The sequence below is a fragment of the Balaenoptera ricei genome, chromosome 3, assembly GCF_028023285.1.
Source record: "Balaenoptera ricei isolate mBalRic1 chromosome 3, mBalRic1.hap2, whole genome shotgun sequence".
Classification (NCBI taxonomy): Eukaryota; Metazoa; Chordata; class Mammalia; order Artiodactyla; family Balaenopteridae; genus Balaenoptera; species Balaenoptera ricei.
The window spans coordinates 182,501,525-182,526,025 of record NC_082641.1 but is presented as its reverse complement, the minus strand read 5'-3'; the positions used below and the strand labels follow the sequence as shown (position 1 = coordinate 182,526,025).

Below are 24,501 nucleotides of genomic sequence, written 5' to 3'. Positions count from 1 at the left end.
CCGTGTTTGTGGGAGGAGTTGAAGGAGGGTCCTGGGGAGAGATGGGGGTCTCCCTGGGAAGTGGAAATCATGTGAGGGAAGGTCAGGAGAAGAGAGTCGGGTGCCAGAGCAGGGAGCTGGGCATGCGGGAGAAGTAGGTGCTTTGAGGTCGATAAAGGGGCCTGAGAGAGAACTGGGGTCTTCTCAGGAAAATGAGGACGAGAGACGTTGGGAGACCGAGAAGTCAGGCCATTTTTCGGGACAGGTTAGGAGCTATTTGGAGAAGAAAACAAAGAGCTTTTTGCCAGATATCTGGGGGTATCTCGAAGGACAGAAGTTTGTGGCATTTGGGAGATAGAGTGTTTCCAAAGAGAAGCTGGGGGTATGTTTAACAGAGGAGCTGGAGTGTGCTTTATCTCAGGATAAGATTGAGGTTCTGGGAAGTGTCAGGGGATTCGGCCCCCCCACACCCCCTCCCCCCAACAGGGGCACAGCCAGGGCCTGGCTCCCTCTTCCTCCGGCCCCCGGGGAGGCCAAATCCGGTGCTGCCTTGGCTTCGCCCCCAGGAGACTGAACCCAGACCCCCACCCTGAGAGGGCCTTCTAAGGCACAGGAGGGCTCACGCTCCCCGTGGTCATTCCCAGGTTTAATTACAAACAGAGTCCAAGTGTCCAGTGCAGGTTGACAGCTGGGAGGGCGGGGGCCTCACAACCACCCCCACCAGGGTCAGTTGTCTTGGGGTTGCCTGGATACCCCCCATCATCCCAAGGCTGCCCCCCACTTCAACATCAGCATTTGCCCTGGCCTGAGGGCCCAAAGCACCTCGATTCTCCCCCCAAAAGACAACTGTGCACTAATTTTTCAGGTGGAAAATCTGAGCCCGGCCAGGACAGCAATCCATCTCCATGCCAGGGAACTGGGGACCCGCTGGTTCCAGGGAGGTGAGCTGACGTCCAGCCAGGAAAGGAAACGGTGCCTCCTTGCCCCATCAGGAACCTGGGCCAGGGCTCCGAGATAGATGGCTGCTTTTTGATATATTTTCTTTAAAGGCGAGAAAAGGCTCTGTCTTTGGTATGTGTGCCCTCACTCCAGGTGAAGGCTGGCGGCAGGCAGAGGGCTCGGTGGGAGAAAGGGGTCGTGGGCCCCGTCTCCTGGCGGGGTTGACCCAGCCCAGCCCAGGGCCAGCTGGAGAAGGAAGATTCCAGAGACCCACGCGGAGGAAGGAGAGACAGCGGCGATTCCGGCCCGACCAGGGTCCAGAGAAAGGCTGAGGGCCCCTTAGGCCACAACAGGGCCATCCGGGGGGAGCGGGGACAGGAGCCACAGGCTGAGAACCACAACCTGGGGGAGAAAGAGAAGGCGAGGTCAAGGCTCAGCAGAGACAGCAACCGGAGACCCGGCTTCAGGTGTCAGAGACCTCAGTTACAAGGCAGCAAAGTGAGCCAGCGTCAAGCCTCAGGCTGAGGGCCAGGGTTCGAGTCCCAGCTCCTCCATGGTCTTGCTGTGTGACCTAGGGTAATCCCTTAACCTCTCTGTGCGGCTGCTCCTGCCCCAAAACGAGAACTCTACTAACAGTGCCTTTGTCAGCGGTGCATGGGAGTCAGTGAAGATGTGGAGAAGGGCCGAGCTCAGGGCCTGGACGCAACAGCTGCTGCATTAGCAGCTGTTATTACTGCCATCGGTGTTGCTTCTCAGGTCACAAACAACTTAGGGAGCAGAAGGGAAGCAGGTCAGACCCTGGCATGTGCACACACATGGCCCCACGGTGCTGCAGATCGTTTCAGGTGTTCCACAGGCCACCCCCATCCCTGGAGCCCTGCCCCAGATTGGGAATCCTGTCTCTGCCTGCGGTGGTGGCCGAGGCCTGGCTGGGGGCAGGGAGCAGGCCAGCGCCGAGTGGGGAAGGAGGCAGGAAGAGACTGTTGTCATGGGGACGGGAGAGCAGCCCAACCTGGCCCAGAAGCGCCTCTCAGCCTTTGGGGAAATTCCACCACCCCCTTCCCTCTGCGAGCTGAGCCCCCGGCTCCCAGCTTCCCTGTATCCCCGGGTCCTGCCTCTGTCTGCTCCCCAAAGAGTGCGGCTGCCACCCAAGCCCGTCTGCGCTCCAGCTCGGCCGCATCCTCCCCTGCCTAGCCAGGCCCCCACCTCACCCCAGCCCCTCCACCCCCAACCAGAGAAGCCCTGGAATCACCCAGACCTGCCTGTCCCTCGCCCACTCAAGACTTCCCGAGGCTCCAGAAGTGACAGGTACAGGTGGACTTTCTCACCCACCCACCTCGCCTCACACTCCAGCCCCGCCAGACCCACCTCCTCCGGGGGATTTTTACCCCCAGTTAAACACAGAGTTACCCTAAACAACTCAGGGCGTGACTGCTGATGGGGACAGGTTTCCTTTGGGGGTGATGGAATGTTCTGGAATTAGATGGAGGAAGGTGGCACAGCTCTGTGAAGACACTGAAACCCACTGAGTTGTGGGTGAATTATGTGGCATGTGCATCTCAGTGTTTAAGATGAGAAAAATCTGGTAAATGGGGGCTGGGAGCCCACGGGGCCAGACGCACCTAGCTCAGGGTTCCCGCTTGACGACACCACGCAGGTGGAGCTCGCTCTCGGCGGCCACGATGGGCTGCCCGTTCTGCAGGTGGTAGTCGATCAGGTGGCTGATGCTCTCGAAGAGCACGTCCTTCGTCCGCACCTGTGGGGCCACAGGCCTCAGCATCAGCACCATCGGGAGCTTGTCGGAGAGGCAAACTCTCGGGCCAGCCCCAGACCTGCTGATGGGAGGCTGCGTCTTCACGAGCCCTCCGACAGCTCGCACTCAAGGCTGAGAACCACTGGGTCAGAGACTTCAGCCACAGAATCAGCCTCAGGATTCCAGAACTACGTGTGGACACAGGCTCCAAAAACACCAGCACTCTGGGGCCACGCTTCCTGTAGCGGGTTGAATGGTGCCCCCCCAAAAAAGATATGTCCACATCTTAACCCCTGAAACCTGTGAATGGGCTCTTGTTTGGAAAAGGCCTCTTTGCAGATGTAATTAAGATGAGTTCACCTTGATGGATAAGGAAGATGTGGTACACAGGTACAACGGAATACTACTCAGCCATAAAATAGAATGAAATAACGCCACTTGCGGCAACGTGAATGAACCTAGAGATTATCATACTAAGTGGAGTAACTCAAAAAGAGAAAGACAAATATCATATGATAGCACTTATATGTGGAATCTAAAATATGATGCAAATTTTGTTTTACAAAACAAAAACAGACTCATAGACATAGAGAACAGGCTTGTGGTTGCCAAGGGGGAGCAGGGTGGGGGAAGGATGGATTGGGAGTTTGGGATTAGCAGATGCAAACTATTATATATAGAATGGATAACAAGATCCTACTGTATAGCACAGGGAACTATATTCAATATCCTGGGAAAACCATAATGGAAAAGAATATAGGAAAGAATATATATACATATGTATAACTGAGTCACTTTGCTGTGCAGCAGAAATTAATACAGCATTGTAAATCAACTATACCTCAATTAAAAAATTAATTTTAAAAAAGTAAAAAAGAAAAAAAAAAAAGAAGAAAAAAAAAAAGTAAAAAAGGATGAGTTCATCTTGGATTACTCAAGTGGCCACAAATCCAGTGACCGGTGTCCTTCTAAGAAGAGAAAAACTTGGACACAGACACACAGGGAGGGGCCACGAGAAGACAGAGGCGGTGACTGGGGTGATGTGTCCACAAGCCAGAGAACAAGAATTTCTGGCAACCATGAGATGCTGAGGGGGAGGCCTGAACCCAATCCTCCCTCAGAGCCTCAGAAGGAACCAGCCCGGCCAACGCCTTGGTGTCAAACGTCTGTCCTCCAGAGCTGGGAGAGAATAAATCTCTGTGGTTTTAAGCTGCCCAGTTGGTGATCATTTGGGAGGGCAGCACTAGGAAATGAATACACGCCAGGAATCTTGTAGACATGGATCCGAAAATCAGAACCACCAAATCTAAAAGCCACCTGCATCTTAGAATGAGAAAATCTTAGCATCCTGCGTATAGACCTGGACGCAACACAGACCCTCTGGCCGCCAGCTGCCAGACATTCATGGGCGATGCCAGACTCGCTGGGCACAAATCACCCGGGGAGTGGGCTGGCAGTGCACATGCCTGGGCCCACGGCAAACCACCTATTTCCCAGGCACTGGGGACAGGACCTGGGAACCTGCATGTTAACCAAGTATGTGAGGAGGTTCTGAAGCTTCTATAGCGTCTCTCATCCTGGAGATCTGTTTACCCGAGAGGGAATTAGGCCTGGGGGAGGGCTGACAGCACGCCAGGCTGAGGTCACAGCTGTGAGCACTGCGATGAGACACGAGGGAGGAGGTGGCTCAGGGAACTGACAGAACAGGGGCTGGGAGTCGTGACCCCACCTGGGCCAGGCCACACAATCGCCACCCCAGTGTGCCCCGTATAGCGCACAGAGCACACGCAGCCCCCCAGGGTGGCGCCGAGGATTCAGCTGGAGGTGGTAAAAGCACTTGGTAAACTCTGAGAAGGCCCTTAACACCCCACACACCTTCTCACCAGGGAAACACCCTACAAAGCCCAAGACCCTTGGACAATGGAAAACCCTTCAAAACCCTAGCACTCCTTGTAAATTGGAAAATGCCTTGTAAACCCTAAGATGCTTTAGGAGCTACAGAATATGCCAAACCTCACTGACTCAAGGCAGCTGCAAGATGCATCACAATTTATGTACCACAAGGAGAGGAAAAAACCTCCGAGTTCAGTAATGATAAAAGTGATGCAATTGATGGTTTAAAAAAAAAAAAATCAAGACTTTAGAGATGTCAAAATGAGAGGAAAGTGTGTACCAGAGGGTTGATGCAATTCCGTAACTTGAAGGCCCTGAAACTCCTTGTAAATGGAGACGTGCTTTGTGAACCCTCAGATACGTTAGAAATTGAAACGACCATATTTATCACTCAGAGACATCACTGTTTGCAAGATGCGTTAACGATGATAGAATGTGGGGGGGAAAAGTGCATCTTGCAAATGATGGAATATGGTACTTTGTAAGTCCTAAAAGGCCTTGACACTGGAAAAGGTTTTGTAACCCCTCTAAATGCTTTATAGACTGGGAAGTCCTTTGTAAAACCTAAAAGTCTTCTAAAACTGCAAAATACTTTGTAATTCTAAAATACCTGGTAAAGGGAAACAGAGTAAAGGGCTCTGTAATCTGAAAAATACTTCATTCAACCTAAAGGGCGCTTAAAAGGCGGGCGCCCTGGGCCTTGGGCTGAGGGGAGAGGCCAGGTCCCTTCCCTGCCCGGCCCGGCTCCACACCTGCCCCAGGCCCCCTCCCACCCCTGCCCCGCCCCCGCGCCCACCTTACCACGCCTTCGGGGTCCACGAGCAGCAGGTGCTTGGGCTGCCCTGCGTGCATGCCGGTGAGGACGTACTGCCCGGGGTTGGTGACGCTGTCCCGCACGAGGAAGTCCCCGTCCACTCGAAGCAGTTTCTCCGCCGCCCGACGGCTCATCTGGCCGTGGTACCAGGGCTCCTGCCGCAGCTGCTCCTCCGTGGGGGCGATGGGGGCCCGGCGGGTCGGCGGGCTGGGCCACTGGTCCTCCACGGGAAGGGGGGCTGCCGCCGGACCCGCGGCCACGGAGCACTCGTGCAGCCTCAGGGCATCCTCGAAGGGTCCTGTGGGCGAAGACCCTGCGGGAGGCGGGGGGCAGCTGCCTCCTGCGGGGAGGGAGGGGCCTGGGCTGGGGGGAACCTACTCCTTCACCTTTTATTGGTTCTATTAGTAACGCAATATATTCTCTTGGATTTTCTAAGCATATGCAAAGAACGAGCACGTCTTTCTTTCCAATGTGCACACCTACTTCTTTTTCTTGTCTTGTTACACGGGCTTCCTTCCCAGTGTTTATGCCTCTTGTTTCAGCAGCTCGTCTGACCGCATTGGCCAGGACCTCCACTACATGCTCCACCTCGGTGGTAGGCAGCAGGCATCCCTTTCTTTTCCAAACTCTTAATGGAAAAGCTCCTGATGGTCTTCCTAAGTTTCCTAAGGCTCCCAGCAGGCACCAGTGTGACCCTGTGCAAGCCAGTCACCCTCTCTGAGATGTGGCCGCATAGCTCAAACACCCTGGAGTGCAGAGTCGCAGCCCTGACCCCTGCCCTGGTGTGTCTGTGCTCTGCCTCCACCCTCCTCCCACTTCTGGTCCCTCCGGATCACTCCTCCCTGACTCCTCCAGTGACCTAGGGGAAGCTGACCCAGCCTCCCGCTCCCAGGACATGTGACCAGTCCTGGCCAATCAGCATATTCATCTCGCACTCCTGGCCTAGTGATTGGCTGGGGGATGAGCACATGACCCAAGGAGGGCAAATCAGAGGCAACCCCAGGATTTCTAATGGGCGCCTGGCAACAAGCATCACTTTCTCCACTGGGGTTGCTGGACCATCTGGCTGGTCACCCAAGGGGACAGCCTGCCTCAGAAGGAGTTCACACCCGGAGCACCTCCTTTCCCATCTGAAATTGCTGTGAGGAGCCAGCAGGGCCACAGCAGGTGCAGGTGTCATGTCACTACTGTAATGACAAGAAATCGAGTTGTCGGTGGGGTTAAGGAGGCTTTGCAAACTGTGAAGGAAGAGATTTCCAGGGCTTCTCTGGTGGCACAGTGGTTAAGAATCTGCCTGCCAATGCAGGGAACACGGGTTTGAGCCCTGGTCCGGGAAGATCCCACATGCCGCGGAGCAACTAAGCCCGTGCGCCACAACTACTGAGCCTGCGCTCTAGAGCCCGCGAGCCACAAGTACTGAAGCCCACGCGCCTAGAGCCCATGCTCCGCAACAAGAGAAGCCACCGCAATGAGAAGCCCGCGCACCGCAACGAAGAGTAGCCCCCGCTCGCCGCAACTAGAGAAAGCCCGCGCTCAGCAACGATGACCCAACTCAGCCAAAAATAAACAAACAAATAAATAATATTGATGTTATGGGAAAGGAGGGTATTTTGGACCCAAACCTCCTCCATCAGGCTGAGCCCTCCCTCAGGCTGGGGCATCCCAGAGGGAAGAAGGAATGGGCTCCACCATCAGCTAGTCACTTTATCAAGATGTGGATTAGGCCTACTTCCTCAGACTGGGGGTCCCCCATTAGGCTAGGATTTCCATTTTAAGGGGCTTGGGCCTCCTCCCTCAGACCATGGAGTCACATGAAGAGGGAACTTAAACTCCCTCATCAGACTGGGGAGACCCAGAGATAGGGAGCTAGGCCTCCCCCCCACCCTGCAGACTGAGGCATCCCACAGAGAAGAGACGCCTGAATGCCCCTCATCACACTCTTCCCCCATAGAGAGGGAGCTGGGTTACCCTCAAGAGACTGGAGGATCCCACCGAGGAGGGAGTACCATAGGAAGCACGCCTCCCCACCCCAACCCTATAACCTGGGGAGAAGTCCCAAGGGGAGGACGCAGGGCATCTCCCATCAGGCCACGGGCGGCTCGGGGCCCGGCCTCCTCCAACAGGCTGGCTTGCCCCCACTTACTCATGTCGAACAGGTCCTTCTTGGGGCTGTCCTCAGGCTGCAGGGGCTCCGGGCCGTCCAGACCCTGCGTGTTGACGTACAGGTGGTCCTCGTAGTCTCGCGGGCCCCGGGCGTCTGCCTGCACGTAGCCATCCCCGGGCGGGGCTGGGGTTGGGGAGCCGGAGGGGCGTGGGGTCAGCCGGGGGAGCCCAAGGACAAGGGGCCTGGAGGGCAGCCCCACCCACACCTGTCTCCCTCCAGGAAGGAAGCCCCGCCCTTTTGCACAGCAGGGTCAGGAGTGAAAAACCCGCATAAAAGCCCAGCCCGGCGCGGGGGCTGGGCGGACGCGGAGGTCCAAGGGGAGCCGCGCCCCCAGCCCCCCACACACACACCCACGCCCGTCTGCCAGGCAGGAAAGCGGCCTAGGGGGCCAGAGCTTCCCAGTTTCAAGGGAAGGCAGGAACGCCAATGTTTATGTTAAATCTCCGCGTTTAAAAAATAATAACAAAAATAAAATAAAATAATAATAATAACAATAAAATTCTGCTCTCCCTGTAATTATGTTATCAACATGATACACGGTCAGGTCATTTGTTTGCTTGCGTTCTATTTTAGGCTTTCCTTTCTTTTCTTTTCTCAGTTTTGTTTTTGAATGTGTAAAGCATTTACATGGTTCAAAAGCCACAACTCCATGAAAAGGTACCCTTGGTGGAGTTTCTCCCCGGGTCCCTCAGCACCTGGGTCCAGATCTGCTGGGTCCTCACCAGTTTGCCTCTGCCCTGTTCCCAAGGCCTCACCACCGTGTATTATCAGACTGTTGGATTTTCGCTGACCCGATAGGTGAGATATGGCATCCTGGGGGAACTTAATTTCCATTTCTCTTATTCTGAGCAAGGTTTAGCATCTTTTCCTAGGTTCAAAGGACACGTGTGTATTTTTTTTTCCCCAGAACTGTCAATCCATTTCTAAACGTCTCCATTTTTAATCGCTGGCAGGGAAATAATGATCTTTGAATACACTGTGGCCAAATGCAGCCCAAGGGCCTGCAGCCGTGATCTCTGCTTTATGCCAATTATATCCTTAACCCTCACAGACACCTGGGCTCATACATTGGCTCCACCCTCTGTGGGCATGAGCAAGTAAGGTCACCTCTCAGCGCCTGAGTCTCCTCCCCTGCAAAATGGAGAGAATGGGAGTACCTTCTTCACAAGTAGGGGTGAAGATGAAACCCTCTGGCTATGATTCAATATGTGTGCTGATGCTGCTCCAGCCCTGGGTGGTTGATGGGGGCTGAGGGGCCTCAGCCCAGGCTTCCCAGTCTGCACAGAGGAGGCACAGATTCTCCCGGCCTCTTATAATCAAGGTGAAGTATGAAGGAAGAAACCTGGGTCGCAGGAGTCCAAAGAGAGAAAATTCCTGGGCATTGGAGCTGGGGCATTGACATATTGGTAGGAGTTCTTGGCCAGAGACTTGGGAAAGGCATGATAAGAAGCATGATAAGGCATGATAACATCATGTGCAAAGGCTCAGGGGTAGGAAATGCTAGTGAGCCCTGGGAGTCAGGCCTGAGCAGCCCATGTCCCAGAGAAATAGCTGACCAGGGCCAGATGACGGCTGGGTACCTGCTGGGCACCCAATGCCACGCGTTTTCTTTAACCACAAGCACCGGGAGCCAGTAGGGTTCTGATGCTCGGCAGTGAAATGCCCAGATTGTTTGGGAAGATCTAAAAAAAAAGGCCCAACACATGTCAGCACGGCTGTGAGGGAACAGGCAGCCACAGCAGGGCTGGTGGGCAAACACACTTCCCGGCCACATCGGGGAGCCATTTGGCAGCTTCCCTACTGTGGCTGACGTGTGCACTCCATCCACAGCTCAGCATCCGTGGGAGGGACACACGGGGGGGGCCCAAGGGGTCTGCCACCCATCAAGAGGGGGCCACGTCAATAAGCAACTCCAAGGACAGGGGACTAGCACACAGCCGTTCAGAAGAGCACACGGACGCAGCCAGAGCCCCAGAGAGACCAAAGGTGTCCGCAGCCTGCCTCGGGGTCCTGACTTCTTTGGGGGCCTGTTGGTAATAAAGGCTGAAAGGAGACACAAAAGTGCCAGGGGGGTGAGGTCGCAACCTCAGAGCTGGGGCAAAGGGGATTTTAGCCTTCTCTGTCACTGTAAATGTTGTATAACGTTAACATTTAAATGGCTGAAACTCTACCATTTTGTTAAAAGCTCATGATACCTGGTGGGAATGTAAATAGAAAAGGGCAGCTGTGTGATTTCTATCACATGGAACAGTGGCCACTGTCCCGGGCACGGATTCTACAGAGGCCCTTGAACAGAGCTGAGTGGTGGAGACGCTGTCGTGGTGAACACCTGGAAAGTGCCCAAATGTCTGAGCAAGGACGGTCCTTCACGTGGCAGGGACTATGCCGTGGTGAAAAAAGAAGCAGGGTGACTGCCGTGCCCTGATGTGGGGAGGATTCCAACCTGGGTTGTTACAAGGGGAAAGCAAGGTGGAGGGGTAGATAGCACGCCACCGTCGAAAAACCGGGGAAAGCCATGTATGTCTGAGTTGACTTGAATGTGCATGCAAAATTCTGGAAAAACCATGGAAACTACTAACAGCGGTTACCTGATTAGGGAGGTGGATAAAACAAATGGGGCAGGGGGACTGACTTTTCACTGGATGCCTTTTTATACGCTGGTGCTTTGAACCACGAGATGCAGTATCTATGCCCAAAATACAAGGAAACTGGTCTGCACAGAAAAACAAAAAGCAGACGCTGTCAAATCTCTAAGAGCGCGGGGAGTGACTACAATCTCGCCGGTGAAAGTGGAGTGACCCAAAGAGTGGCAGCAGTGTGAGGGGCGGTGGGGACCCAGGGGGAGGGCCGGGCCCCCCACAGTCCAGAGAGCAGCCGACCGTACCTGAGGGGCCCACGTCCCACTGCGGGCCTCGGGCGTCTCTTCGAGCAGGAGATGCTCCCTGAAAAAGAGAGCAAGGGGTCCTCCGGCAGTGTGCAAGCCCAGACCCCAATCTCCCACGGCAACCCTCCTGATTGGCCTGTAGCACCCCCTCTTTACAGCACAGCACCCCAGTCTCCCACCCCAACCCTCCTGTAAGCCAGATTCGAAGCTCAGCTCTGAACCCATCCCCCGCTCCCTGGCCTCAGTCTGCCCGCGTGCCCACCACACACCTCTGCTGCAGCCTCAGGGGCCGTCCCCACTTGGAACGCCTGCCCCGGCACATGCTGTCTCTTGCACCTTGATGTCTTTCCCTGCACTGCTCTCCTGGGCAACGCCTATTGACCCGTCAGGGCCCAGCCCAAACCCTGCCCTCAGGGACATCCTGCTGACCAGGGGTGGTCAGTCTCCCTGGTGTACGTTCTCATTATCCTCCTTGGAAGCCCTGATTCAATCACTGCTGTACCCACTTCCTCAATGTCTGCGATGGGAATCCCGTCTGCAGTGTCAAGAATAGGGCCGAGCAGATCTGGGCAGTCTGGGGAGGGAGGAAGGAGGCGGGGGCGGCGCAAGAGACCCTCCTCTAGGATCACGGAGAACAGAGCAGGAGGAGGAGCTGGGGGTCAGGCCCCCCTGGGACGCCCTCCCCACGAGGTCCGCAGAGGCTGACCTGGCCAAGGGCCCCGAGGGCACAGGGCTGCTGCGCGGGGGTGAGCCTGGAGTCCACCAGCCCGCCCAGGGGTGGCTCCTTCCCGGGAGTGCGGTTGTAGTAGTTGTGTTCTGTCTCGTCCTCGTCCCCCCAGGCCGAATCCTCCGGCCCGGTCAGCCTGCGGACACAGAGCCAGCGGGAGCACAGGCCCCAGCACGTGACGGGGGAGGAGGGCGGCTCCCGACAGGGTGCCCAGGACTCCAGGCTGAGCTTTGCAACGTGCGGCGGGCAAGCCAGGCCCAGGGACCCTGACCGCCCCCCCATCAGCTGAGCGGTGGCACCAGGAACTGTGGCTGATGGAGGGCCTGGGTGCCCCTTTCTGTCCATCAGAGGGGATTCTGCACGAGTCTCAGCGCTCTGGCTGAACCAAGCAGGGCCTCAGAAAAGCTGGTCTCCGCCCCCTTTGCCCACGCCAGTCCCACCAGAGAGCCAGGGCACAGCGCCAGGCTTGCACCCAGAACCCGGAAGCCACGGCTTAGGGTGGCGACACCCCTCAGCATTGAAAACGCCCTCGGCCTCTGGCCCTGGATGGCGCCTTCGAAATCTATGCCGTGGAGGCTCCTCCAGGCAAGTGTGGTTCCTAAGAGCAAAAGAGGGGAAGCCGCTGACTGCCACTCAGTCAGGGAGGGACGGCAGGTCGCAGTGGGGGCCCCAGAGGAGGGCCCTGCAGCCGGGGGAGGAGAGGGGCTGAGGCCGCCCCCAGCGTGCGTGTGCGAGGGGCGTGCAAGCCCGTGCGAAGGCCACAGGGGCGTGTCCAGCTGTGCAGGCCGGCCCCTCATCGGTGCATATCGGACTTCTAACAAATTCATTTATTCACTACCTATTCTAGCCAATTCCTCTCCGTCCAGATATTTAAATAGCCGACCGCAGGCCACTGCCTGTCTCTGCCAGCCCAGGAGCTAAGGACGGTTTCTACACTTTTACGCCACAGAACTGTTAAATGGCTAAGAAAACATCCGAAGAACACCATCTGATGACATGTGAAAGTCAGATGAAATTCAGAGTCTGGGGTGTCCATAAATAAAGTTCTGCTGGCACACAGCCCACCGCCGATTGCTCACACATCCTCCTTGGCTGCCGTCCGCCACGATGGCTGAGACGGCAGGGCGTGCAGTCTGGCCCTTTGCAGAAGAGCCAGCCACCCCCGTGCAGACTTACGATGACAGTATGACGGCCACCACCCGCCAACCAGTTCCCTGAGCCCTCACCTCAGCCGGGAGTGGGGATGTTTTTATCCCAGTTTTACAGATGCGGAAATGGGGTCCTGGTGGCCGAGCCGTGGGCCACGAGGGGCACAGAGCAGGGAGGGGACAAGGATCCAAGCCCGGGGAGGAGGGGCAGGACCGGCAGAGGTGCGGGAGGACGGGGCGGGCAGGCCGGTACCTTCCCGGGGGGACGACAACCCTGGGGGGGCTGTGCAGGTACTGTTTGAAGCGCAGCTCGAAGGCTTGGCCCACGGTGCTGATGACGCTCTGGGCGAGGCCCTCGCAGCACTCCAGGATGTGGCAGGCTGGGGGTCGTGGTGCAGCATCAGCGGGGCCTCGGCTGGCTGACGCGCTCCAGCCCGAGGGCCCCACCCGCCCCCACCGGGCCTCACCTCTCTGGTTGATGGGGTCCTTGGCCACGTAGGCCACATAATCCGCCATGTCCTGGGGAGAGAGGGCAGCGGATGGCGGAGTCCCAGCAACGCGGGGGGTGGGACCGATGGGCACAGGCAGGGGGTCTCGGGGCTGGGGGGACAGAGGGGCCAGGAGTCCACCCCCAGTCCCGGCCTTACCGTGTCACCACCCGACGCAAAGGAGATGGACTGCATGTGGTGGTTGGCGATGATCTGGCCGAAGAGAGACCACCAGTCACGGGGCTGCCGCTTCAGGGTCGGGGGAGGAGACGGGGCTCGGGCCAGTCACTAGACCAAGGCCACAGGGGGGCCGGAAGGACAGGGGCGAGGGGATGGAGCCATCCCCTCGACAGGACGCCAGGATGACCGAGAGCCCCCCTGGACGGGCAGCCCCGCAGCCAGGGCAGGACGCAGAGACCCACGGCCACGCGGACAAACCCGCCCCGCACTGGCGGACACTCTCACACGTGCACACGTGGGCGCCAGGCTCAGACACGTCACCACGCCCCCGACACAGACACACAGACACACGTGCTCAAATCCACACGTGCCCCGGTGCGCAGTTCACACCAACACCTGCACGTCACCCAAGGGCCCGCGCCCAGCGCGCCTCCAGGCTTCACCTAGGTGAGTCCACAGACCCTGCCCTGGGCGGGGCGGGCGGAGGCTGGGGGTGGGGGGGCGGGGCGGGCGGAGGCTGGGGGGCGGGGCGGGCGGCGCTCACCTGGCGCGTGGCGGGAACGGAGAGGTTGAGGCCGTCGATGGAGATGCTGACAGCGACGCTCATGCCCGCGAAGCGCAGGTTGCTCTTGCCCAGGATGGAGGCCAGTGCCTTGTTGGGGGCCTGCGGGGGGCACAGGGCACCAGGAAGGTGGGCCCGCAGCGGGGCTCCGGCTGGGGCAGGCCCCGGCGTGGCCATGTGCCCCCCGCTCGCCCCCACCCGGAGGCCATGGGCCCCTCACCCACCTTCTTCTTCCAGGAGCCCCGGATGCCAGGCACGGCCTCATGGAGCCGGTTGATGGCTTCCCTGTGTGGGCGGAGGGGGGAGGGGGCTTAGAGAGCTTGGAGTGGAGGCAGCAGGAGCTCAGAGAAGGGTGGGGGTCAGAGGGCGATGGGCTGAGGAAGGGGTGCAGTGGATCCTGAGCGGGGAGGGGCTCAGAGGAGGGAGGGATGCTGGGGCACCTGGAAGTCTGGACCAGGGGCTCCGGGCTCCCAGCCGCCCACCCCGTGTGCCCCGCAGGTGCCCCTGCCCTCAGCTCTCCCCCTCCAGCTCTTTCTTTCTCAGTGACCAGCGGACCTCTGAGCCACAGCCCACTTGACAGATCTGGGGGTCAGATTTGGGGTTGCTGACACAGCCCTTCAGCCTGAACCCCAAGTTCTGTGTGGCCACAGGCTGGCCAAGATCCCCATCTGTGGCGTAAGAGGATGACCTCTGCTCTGGGCCCCCAGGCACAATGGCAGAACCAACCCCCCCAAACAGAATGGGAGAGATTTCCATGAAATGGGTCATGCCTGCGGAGGGGCTGGAACTTTTACAGGATCCTGAGGGTCAGATGGACACACAGCAGGCTGTCAGCAATGTCGGTGCCGTGAGGGGAACCAAGCCCTCACCCCGCAGGTGGGAAGGTAAAATGGAGCAGCAGCTCCTCGAAATGTGAAGCAGTCCCACCCGCAGGCGCACAGCCTGAAGAACCGAAAACACACGTCCACGCAAAGCCACAGCAGCTCAACTCGCGACAGCCCGCAAGGCAGACGCCACCCGAACGGCCATCAGCTGAAGATGGATAAACACAATGTGGTCCCTCCACACACGGGAACATCACTCAGCCCTGAAAAGGGGTGAAGCCCTGACACTCGCTACAGTGTGGATGGACCCTGAGGACACGACGCTCAGTGAGAGAAGCCAGACACAGAAGGACACACAGGGTGTGATTCCATTGATGGGAAACGTCCAGAACAGGCAAATCCACAGACACAGAGAGTGGGTTCCTGGTTGTCAGGGGATGGGGGGTGGGGTAGGGTGACTGCTAATGGGGATGCGGCTTCCTTTCAGGGTGATGCAATGTTCTGGAATTAGATCGTGGTGATGGTTGCATAACTTCGAAAACAGCAAAATACATCGAATTGTACACTTTGATTGGGTGAATTGTTTGATATGTGAATTATATCTCAAAAGAGTTTTTTAATGTCTCTGGTGAATGCACTAAGTCAGTTTTCAACATGCAAAACAATGTGGGCCCCTCCTGCCTCAGCCCTGGTTGTACCCTTGACTCTATATGACTCAGGTCCAGGCAGCTCAGAGAATCATGACATCACCATGCCTTCTCTGCACCAAAAAGAAGCCGGGACGGTGGACATGCCCTGGCCGCCTTGGACGGGCTCCCAGCCCCTTGCAGCCCTGCCCTGAGCCTCAACCGGGAGCCAGCAGCACCGCCCCCCCGGGTGCCAGGACATGCTGGGGCGTCCTCAACACCCCTCGTGGGACCCACACACTCTCTGAGGGATGGGCTGTCGTCTCCAGGTTATGGAGATCATCTGGGGCCTGGAGAGCGTGGGTGACCGGCAGGCGGGGACAGAGCTGGAACTGTCCCCCGCCCCAGATCACTCTGACCCTGCGGAGCACTGCTCCCCAATCCGGGAAGGGGGAGGGAATTGTCGCCGAGTCCACCACCCTCAACTCCCAGCACAGAGCTACACACCAGACCCCCCCACCCCCGCAGCCGGGCCTCACCTGGTGACCTGGGTGCGAGTGCTGAAGTCCAGGGAGCGCATTGAGCGGAGGACTTCGATGCAGCCCATGTACTGAGGGGAGAGAGCACAGGGTCAGCGCGGCCCAGCAGAGCCCAGCTGGGGACTGACCGTGGAACCCAAGCCTTCCCTCCAGCGAGCCTTCCCCTCCCGCCACCCTGGGCTCCAGCCCCCGCCTCTGTCCTTAGGAGGCCCAGCCTGGTTGGCACAGGGCCTTTGCACCAGCCAGCCCCAGCCATCCCTTCCCCCATCTATTTGCGGACTGGTTCCCTCCCCAGCTCCAGGCTCCCGGTCACCTCCTCAGAGCCGCCCTCCCTGACTGTAAGTGAATTGCTCCCTGGAAGCGGTGGATTCCTCCAGGCTCAGTCCTGGCTGCTCATTTCACCGTCTGCTGTTCATTCTCTTTCTGCTCCACTAGAACGTCAGCCCGGGAGGACTGGATGGTGGTGACCCTGTTCACTTCTGCATCCCCAAGGCCCAGGACAGGGCCTGCGAGCAGGCGGGACGGAGGACGTCTGGCCCGCGAAGCCCAAAGCTTTGACTGTCTGACCTTTTCCAGGGAGAGTGTGCCCACCCCTGCCCAGATCACCATTTCCACGGAAGGTAATTCGGTAATTCAGAATCTCCAAGAGACGGTGCTGAGGGACAGAGAAGGTAGGAACAGCTGGGGCGGGGGGGGCGGGCAGGGTGGCCAGATGATGGCCACCAGCACCCTCCAACGTGCTGTCTGCACTGCTGGGAGGGGACCTGGGACAGCCATGTGCAGCGTCTGTCGTATGATCCCATTGATGGGAAACGTCCAGGACAGGAAAATCCACAGGGACAGAGAGTGGGTTCGTGGTTGTCAGGGGCTGGGGAGGGGGGTGGGGGGTGACAGCTAATGGGGACGGGGTTTTTTTTGGGTTGATGGAATGTTCTGGAACTAGATAGATTTGGTGGTTGCACAACCTTGTGAATGTACTAAATACCACTGTACTGTGATTTAAAACGGTTAATGGGGGACTTCCCTGGTGGCACAGTGGTTGGGAATCCATCTACCAATGCAGGGGACACGGGTTCGAGCCCTGGTCCAGGAAGATCCCACATGCTGCGGAGCAACTAAGCCCGTGCGCCACAACTACTGAGCCTGCACTCTAGAGCCTGCGAGCCACAACTACTGAAGCCCGCGCACCTAGAGCCCATGCTCTGCAACAAGAGAAGCCACCGCAATGAGAAGCCCGCGCACTGCAGCGGGGAGTGACCCCAGCTCGCCGCAACTGGGTAAGGCCCGCGTGCAGCAACAAAGACCCAATGCAGCCAAAAATAAATTTTAAAAACAAAATTAAAAAAAGGTTAATGGTAGGGACTTCCCTGGTGGTCCAGTGGTAAAGAATCTGCCTTCCAATTCAGGGGACGCGGGTTCGATCCCTGGTTGGGGAACTAAGATCCCACATGCCGCGGGGCAACTACGCCTGTGCACCACAACTACTGAGCCTGCGCACCTCAACGAGAGAGCCCGCGTGCTGCAAACTACAGAGCCCACGCGCCCTGGAGCCCGCGAGCCACAACTACAGAAAGAAAAAAACCCGACAGGCCACAACTAGAGAGAAGCCCGGGCGCCGCAACAAAAGATCCCGTGTGCCGCAACTAAGACCTGACGCAGTCAAAAAAAAAAAGAAAAGAAAGAAAGAAAGAAAGTAAATAAATAATGGTTAATGGTTAACTTAGTTATGTGAATTTTACTTCAATTTTTTAAAAGATTTATTTATTTACTTACTTATTTGGCTGCTCCGGGTCTTAGTCGCGGCACACAGGATCTTTTAGTTGCAGCATGTGGGATCTTTTTTTCTTTAGTTGCGGCATGCAGGATCTTCACTGCAGCATGCAGGATCTTTAGTTTTGGAATGCGGGGTCTTTAGTTGCGGCATGCATGTGGGATCTAGTTCCCTGACCAGGGATCGAACCCAGGCCCCCCGCACTGGGAGCGTGGAGTTGTAGCCACTGTGCCACGGGGAAGTCCCCTCGGCTTTTAAAAAATGATACACGCACACATGCTTTGACCTTGAAACTCCATTTTGAGGACTTTATCCCACAGACACACCAGTCTGCGGGCTCCCTATGTGTGCGCAGGTGGCTGTTGGGAGACATACTCCACCTTCCCCCCAGGGCTCCGGCCCCCGCCCCCGCAGGAGTGGCGCTGGGGCAGGTGTGTGGGTATTTACTGCCACCACAGCCCGGTGCAGAGTATGCCTTCCTAAGCTGGCCCCAGGGTGCCCTGCCCCCCGCCGCCTGCCCCTCCCTTCCTGCGGGGCTTGCAGCACTGAAGGAATAAGCAAGAAATTGCAGACACCCCAAAACTCGACACGTCTAGGGTTGTGAGGTCCAACCCAGGACGCCAGTTAGGTTGGAATTTCCCATAAACGATTAATATTTTCTCGGCGTTAAGTATGTCCCAAATAATGCACAAAACATGCTTATGCTGACAATTGTTCGTGTTCATGGGAACTTTAAATTTAACTGGGCAGCCTGTATCTTTGCTAAACCTAAACAAATCGCGGTACTGGGAATGGAAGAGTCTGCAGTTGTAAAAAGAGCAAGGCGCCGACTAGGAGGCACAGTGCCTTTTGTGTGGACAAGGGGGCCAAGGAGGAGCACACGTGTACACAGCACGTGTGGACAGTGTGTGTGTGTGTGTGTGCGCGCGCGCATGCACGTGTGGGTGACAAGCTCTAGCAGGACACAGCAGCTGCTTCTACAGATGCCGTTGGCTGACTGTAAAAGTGGCCACCAGCTCCTCCCCTCCCCCATCCAGGCCCTGGGTTGGCCATGATGCCAGCAGCACACGGACAGGCACAGGCCCCCGTCACCGGAGCTTGCTCCCCTGCTGCTCTTGGGACCCTGCGACCCTGCCGGGGTAGCCTGCCTGACGACGAGACACATGGCCCACCCGCATCTCCCCAGCTGACACGGAGCCAATCGCCATGTGAAAGAGGAGACCATTCAGTCCCAGCCGACCCACAGCACCACAGGAAATAAAAAGTGTTTGTTGTTTTCATGCACTAGGTTGTGCGATGGTTTGTTACACAGCAGAATTTACCTAGACAGGAAATAAAAAGTGTTTGTTGTTTTCATGCACTAGGTTGTGCAATGGTTTGTTACACAGCAGAATTTACCTAGACAGGAAATAAAAAGTGTTTGTTGTTTTCATGCACTAGGTTGTGCGATGGTTTGTTAACACAGCAGAAGTTACCTAGACAGTGACCAGGGGAAGAGAGAGAGCAAGCCAAGTGAAGATCCAGGCAAAGGGAACAGCAAGTACAGGCCAGAAGTGGAAACAAGCTTGGAGAGACCAAAGACTCACTCCAGTGTGGCTGGAGCAGAGAACCAAGGAGCAATGAGAGATGAGAGGATGTGGGACCCTGGAGCTGTGATGAGGGGTTGGGTTTCATTGTGAGCAACTTGGGGGGCCGTGGGACAGCTTTAAGCAGGGAGGTGAACTGATGTGTCTCACCTTCATTGGATGGATGATAGACGATGTGTGGATGGATGATGGACGGATGGATGGATTGATGATGGATGATGGATGATGAATGATGGATGGATGATGGACGATGGATGGATGGAGGATGGATGAATGATGGATGATGGATGATGGATTATGAATGGATGATGGATGATGGATGGATGGAGGATGGATGAATGATGGATGATGGATGATGGATAGATGGAGGATGGATGAATGATGGATGATGGATGATGGATTATGAATGGATGATGGATGATGGATGGATGGAGGATGGATGAATGATGGATGATGGATGATGGATTATGAATGGATGATGGACGATGGATGGATGGAGGATGGATGAATGATGGATGATGGATTATGAATGGATGATGGATGATGGATGGATGGATGGATTGATGATGGATGATGGATGGATGATGGATGGAGGATGGATGAATGATGGATGGATGACAGATGATGGAAGGATGATGGATGATGGAAGTCTCCGAAGGCCAGCTGTGGTGTGTGGGTGGCGGCCCACGGAGGGTCTGTCCACATGCCCAGCCTCACAGCCTGTGAGAGGGACCTTAGTGGAAGGGAACCTCTGCAGATACAACCAGGTTAAGGATGTCAAGGTCAGATGGTCCTGGATTTAGGATTGGCCCTAAATCCAATGCCACACGTCCTCACAGGAGAAAGGCAGAGGGGGGCTGAGAGACAGGCACGCAGGGAGAAGGCATGTGGAGCTGGAGGCAGGGCTGCGGCCCCAGAAGCTTGGGAGACAGACTCTCCTTCAGAGCCTCAGAAGGAACCAGCCTGCCAACACCTTGATTTTGGACTTCTGGCCTCCAGAACCGGGAGAGAATACATTTCTGTAGTTTTAACTGTCGAGTTTGTGGTCATTTGTTACAGCTGCCCTGGGGAGACCGACAGAGAAGGACGGGAGGGGACCCCAAACGGTGGATTTGCAGCCCACCTTCCCCTTTGCCAACGCAGAAACAGAGGCAACCCAGAGCCCGCCCTAGGATGTAAGGGGAAAACTGAGTTACAAGTGGGGAAACTGAGGCCCAGAGCAGGAAAGGGACCCAGGCAAGTTCACACAGCACACCAGGGCAGACACAGGACGAGCACCCAGCTCACCAAACTCCCCGCAGGACGCTCCACCCCTCACGGTGCCATAGGCCCTGTACCATTACTACTTAGTGTTTTCATTTTAAATAAACTCCATTTATAAACATAACTGAGTTTATTTCTGAAGGCAACTGTTGGAAACAACCCCAAAGTCCATAAACTGGTGAATGGATAAACAAAATGTCATCCATCCACACACTGGAACATTACTTGGCCATGAAAAGGAGAGAAGCCCCGCCACTCGCTACCACATGGATGGACCCTGAGAACACCACGCTCAGTGAGAGAAGCCAGACACAGAAGGACACACAGTGTGTGATTCCATTGATGGGAAATGTCCAGAACAGGCCAATCCACAGACACAGGGAATGGGTTCCTGGTTGTCAGGGGACAGGGAGGGGATGGAGAGTGACTGTTCATGGGGATGGGGCTTCCTCTGGGGTCATGAGAATGTTCTGGAACTAGATCATAATGAGTGTTTCACAAATCTGCAAGTGCACTAAGAACCACTAAATTGTACAGCTTAAATGAGTAAGTTTTATGACACTGAATTACATCTCAGTTTTTAAAAAATGTGCAAAAACCAAGAGGAGAAAGCAAAAAACAGAAAAAGAAAAGAAAATGTGCATGAGTGGGAATTCCCTGGCGTTCCAGTGGTTAGGACTCCGAGCTCTCATGGCCGAGGGCCCGGGTTCAACCCCAGGTCGGGGGAACTAAAATCCCACAAGCCGCATGGTGCGACCAAAAACAAAAAAAAAGAAAGAAAAAATGTGCATGAAGAAAAGAGGAAACTGCATATGGCTACCATAAAACCTGGGTTTGATGCCTAGCATTGTTTCCTAATAACCATTAAAATAAACATATAATTATCAAAATGATAAGTGTCCATCCGGGCAGAATTGTCCATTTTTGCTAAGCCGAGTTAGTGAACGTTTATGGGGCACCAGGCTGCTTGCAGAGTGTCAGAGTCCCCTCCCCAGATGCAGTTGGGGAACAGACACACGGGGCTCTGGGCGGAGGGGCCCGGATGGTGGGGACTCGGGGGGGGGGGGCCAGCGAGGGGGCCCCGGGCGGCAGTGGACTGCTGTGCACGCTTGAACACACCTATGTTACCCTTCCCTTTTAAAGGTCTGACCAAAAACAAGTACATCCCCACAGATATGTATTGATTAAAACGGAAACAAATGGGGCCTTTACCAGGGAGAAACGTCACCTTAACTGAGTGCGTTAGTCTCCTGGGGGGCGGCCTCGAACAACAGAGCCTCCGTGTCTCCCAGTCCTGGGGGTCTGACGCCCAGCATCCAGGTGAGGCAGGGCTGCGCCCCAGCTGGAGGCCCAAGGGAGGCCCTTCCTGCCTCTTCCAGCTACTGGGCTTGCAGACACACCCCTCCGGCCCCTTCCTCTGTGGGCACGCGGCCTCTCCCTGTGTGTCTGTGTCCAGATTTCCCTCTTCTGAGAAGGACATCAGTCACCCTAGATCTACGGCCCATCCTGCTCTAGGAGGACCTCACCTTAACCTGATTGCACCAGCAAAGACCCTATTTCCAAATGAAGTCACATTCTGAGGCCCGGCGGACATGAATCTGGGGGGACGCCACTCTCCCCTGTACATCAAGCGATCAAAGTTTCCAGCAGCCGTGTCGGGATGCACGGGCACCCCTGCCTCCTGACCAGACGCACAGAGGGTGGCAGAGCTGGCCTCCATGCTCCCTGCCAAAAACGCACAAGGTGAGCCCGTCGAGAGCACCGTGAGCCCAGCTGAGGGCCGACACAAACTCAGGGGCAGCCTGCAAAATCGTGGGGTGCACTCCTCCAAAATCTGGGGAGCCCTGCACTGATGCTGGTCCTGGGTCCCCAAGGACTTCAGAGCATCTTCCTGGGCGTTCGCATTTGTGAAAAGCCCTTAACATTCACCACGACTCCAACCTAACACCATTTTACACAGAACTCAAAGCATCTAGGGCATTTTTGGTTTGTTTTCTTTTCTACTGTGGCAAAATACACGTAACATTAAATTTAACATTTTAACCATTTGTAAGTGCGCAATTCAGTGGCACTAAGCACCTTCACATTGTCGTGCAACCATCCCCACCATCCACCTCTAGAACTTTCTCATCTCCCCAAACTGAAGCTCTGTCCCCATGAAGAGCTGACTCCCCACCCCTCCCCCAGCCCCTGGCCCCCACCACCTACTTCCTGTCTCTGTGGATGTGACTCCCCCAGGGACCCCCGTGCGTGGAATCAGACAGTATCTGTCCTGTGTCTGGCTTCTCTCACTGAGCATCACGTCCTCAAGTTTCATCCATGGTGTAGCAGGTGTCAGAACCTCCTTCCTTTTTAAGGCTGAATGATATTCCACTGTGTGGCTGGATCACGTTTTATTCATTCATCCATCAGTGGACACTTGGATTGTTTCTGGCTTTTGGCTGTTGTGAATAGTGTTGCTATGAACATGGGTGTGCAAATATCTGAGTTCTTGCTCAATTCCCATAAGAGAAAAATACTTATCTCCTCCCTAGATGCACACACACACACACACACACACACACACTCAACCTCACCCATATAGCCAGTCATGTACTTATAAACCTCCTGCTCTTTCGGGTGTATACCAAGAAGTAGAATTTCTGGATCACATAGTAATTCTATGCTTAACATTTTGGTATGGTTTTAATATGCATCGTATTTAATGACACTATCTTGTATGTTGACAGAAGGCTTCATTTAGCGTCGTTCAGGCTTTACCAAGAGTTGTCTGCTATTTTGAAAATCACATGGCCTGCAGCAACTCTAATGGCGGTACTGGAGCTGCCAGAGTAACCCTAGAGCTGTTTGTAGCTGTTGTGTGAACGGTGGCTTCTGTCTCTGTCGCTGTGCGCCTAGAGAAGCTTACATGTTTACACACTGAAACATATTCTACGTTATTGTGAATTGCTGCCTCTGTGTTTCTCCTTTTTATTGCTGTTTTATTACCTCATATTGATTTGAGGGGGGAAATAAATGTGCAGGTAGGTGTTATATATATGATGTTCATTTCAGGGTGGCTATAGCACTAGTTATAAATGAGCAGTGGTTAATTCAACAGTACTGCAAGCAGTTGGCTTAAGCTGGTGATTCTCAAACATGAGTGGGTGTTGGAATCAGCCAGCAGGCTTGTAAAACATTGTTCACCAGGCCCACCCCAGAGTTTCTGACTCAGCAGGTCTGGGGTGGAGCCCAAGAATGTGCATTTATAACAAGTTCCCCGATGTCTGGGCACCACACTCTCCTCAGCACTGGTTCAAGCCAATTTGGTGGCCCACCTCCCCTGCCATGAATGGAGTTTGACATCTCCGGCCACTGAGGTGTGGGGAGAAGAACGAAAGGGGTGGTCTTTTCTTCCAGTGGACATGGTTGGATCTGCATGCGATACCTGGTGCTGTGGCCGCTCTTTTGTGACCATGAGGACAGCTAAGCCGGCATGCTGAAGACAGCAGTGGAAAAGATGGAAAGACCTGGGGCTTCAGGGATATGGTCAAGTCATTGAATTAATCCACCCTGGAGCCATCCTACCCCTTGCCTTCAAGGAATCAGCTGCATTTGCAGCTAAAAACACCTGAGCCCAGCTAACCTCCCAAGGTTCCCCACACACCACCACCTACGAGACCAGCCTTCAGGAAAGACTGGGCGGTGGAGACAGCCAGGCCTGGGCCCCTGGGGCAGCTCTCGGTCTCTCTGTGCCCCATTCAAAGCCTTCCTCGTGAGAAACTCGAGAGAGTGCACGGTGAGGGCACCTCGAAAAGCAGAAAGGGCTTGTTAGTAGAATTTTCGTATAAGTGTAATAGGGAGGAAACCTTGTATTCTATTACAAACTAATCACTGCGGGGATGTTGCCTAAAAGCTTAAATTAAACACAATGGCCCATCGCCGGGAATCCTGCCTCCTGCAGGAGGAAGAAATTAACACCTGCCCTCCGGAGGCTGACGGGAACCAGGAAGTGCTTGGTTTTAGTCCCGCCCCTTTCAGTATGAAAGAATCCTGCACGCTCTCTCAGGGAAGATGGCTCTTTGCGACGCAAGTCCACTGTCTTCTCCAGATCAAGTCGCTATTCCTCGTCCCAACGACTCGGCTCTCAATTTATTGGCCTGTCCTGCATAGAGCAGTACAAGCTTGGACTCGGTAACAAAAGGAGAAGTGCCCGGCGTGGAAACAGCCCCGATGGAAGGAAACGGGATGGATCCACAGACGGGGCAAGTATCCATCTAGTCCAGAGCCGTCCAACAGGGAGACGGAGTGCCAGACGACCACTTGAACTTAGCTTAAAATGAAGCAAAATTAAAGTTGAGTTCTTCAGCTGCACCAGCCCC

At 55.6% G+C, this 24,501-nt stretch overlaps 1 protein-coding gene across 6 annotated transcripts in view; it reads right to left on the bottom strand.

Moving 5' to 3' along the window:
- Nucleotides 1–610: 610 nt before the first annotated feature.
- The window catches only part of SHC2 (SHC adaptor protein 2), a 28,554-nt gene continuing 4,663 nt past the window's right edge, over nucleotides 611–24,501 (bottom strand). For 2 of the 6 annotated variants that reach the window (XM_059919049.1, XM_059919048.1), the window contains exons 2-14: nucleotides 19,028–19,628; nucleotides 15,521–15,591; nucleotides 13,756–13,816; nucleotides 13,514–13,633; nucleotides 12,949–13,002; nucleotides 12,769–12,820; nucleotides 12,555–12,681; nucleotides 11,133–11,289; nucleotides 10,427–10,484; nucleotides 7,522–7,665; nucleotides 5,366–5,676; nucleotides 2,541–2,674; nucleotides 611–1,320 (exon numbers count right to left, since the gene is read on the bottom strand). In XM_059919049.1, the coding sequence (XP_059775032.1) occupies nucleotides 2,546–2,674; nucleotides 5,366–5,676; nucleotides 7,522–7,665; nucleotides 10,427–10,484; nucleotides 11,133–11,289; nucleotides 12,555–12,681; nucleotides 12,769–12,820; nucleotides 12,949–13,002; nucleotides 13,514–13,633; nucleotides 13,756–13,816; nucleotides 15,521–15,591; nucleotides 19,028–19,033 (1,290 nt within the window). In that variant the 5' untranslated portion in view covers nucleotides 19,034–19,628 and the 3' untranslated portion in view covers nucleotides 611–1,320; nucleotides 2,541–2,545. Of the gene's footprint in view, nucleotides 1,321–2,540; nucleotides 2,675–5,360; nucleotides 5,677–7,521; nucleotides 7,666–10,426; nucleotides 10,485–11,132; nucleotides 11,290–12,554; nucleotides 12,682–12,768; nucleotides 12,821–12,948; nucleotides 13,003–13,513; nucleotides 13,634–13,755; nucleotides 13,817–15,520; nucleotides 15,592–17,293; nucleotides 17,408–19,027; nucleotides 19,629–24,501 lie in introns of those variants that run through there. The other 4 variants (XM_059919050.1, XM_059919052.1, XM_059919046.1 and 1 more) reach the window with 4 other exon arrangements.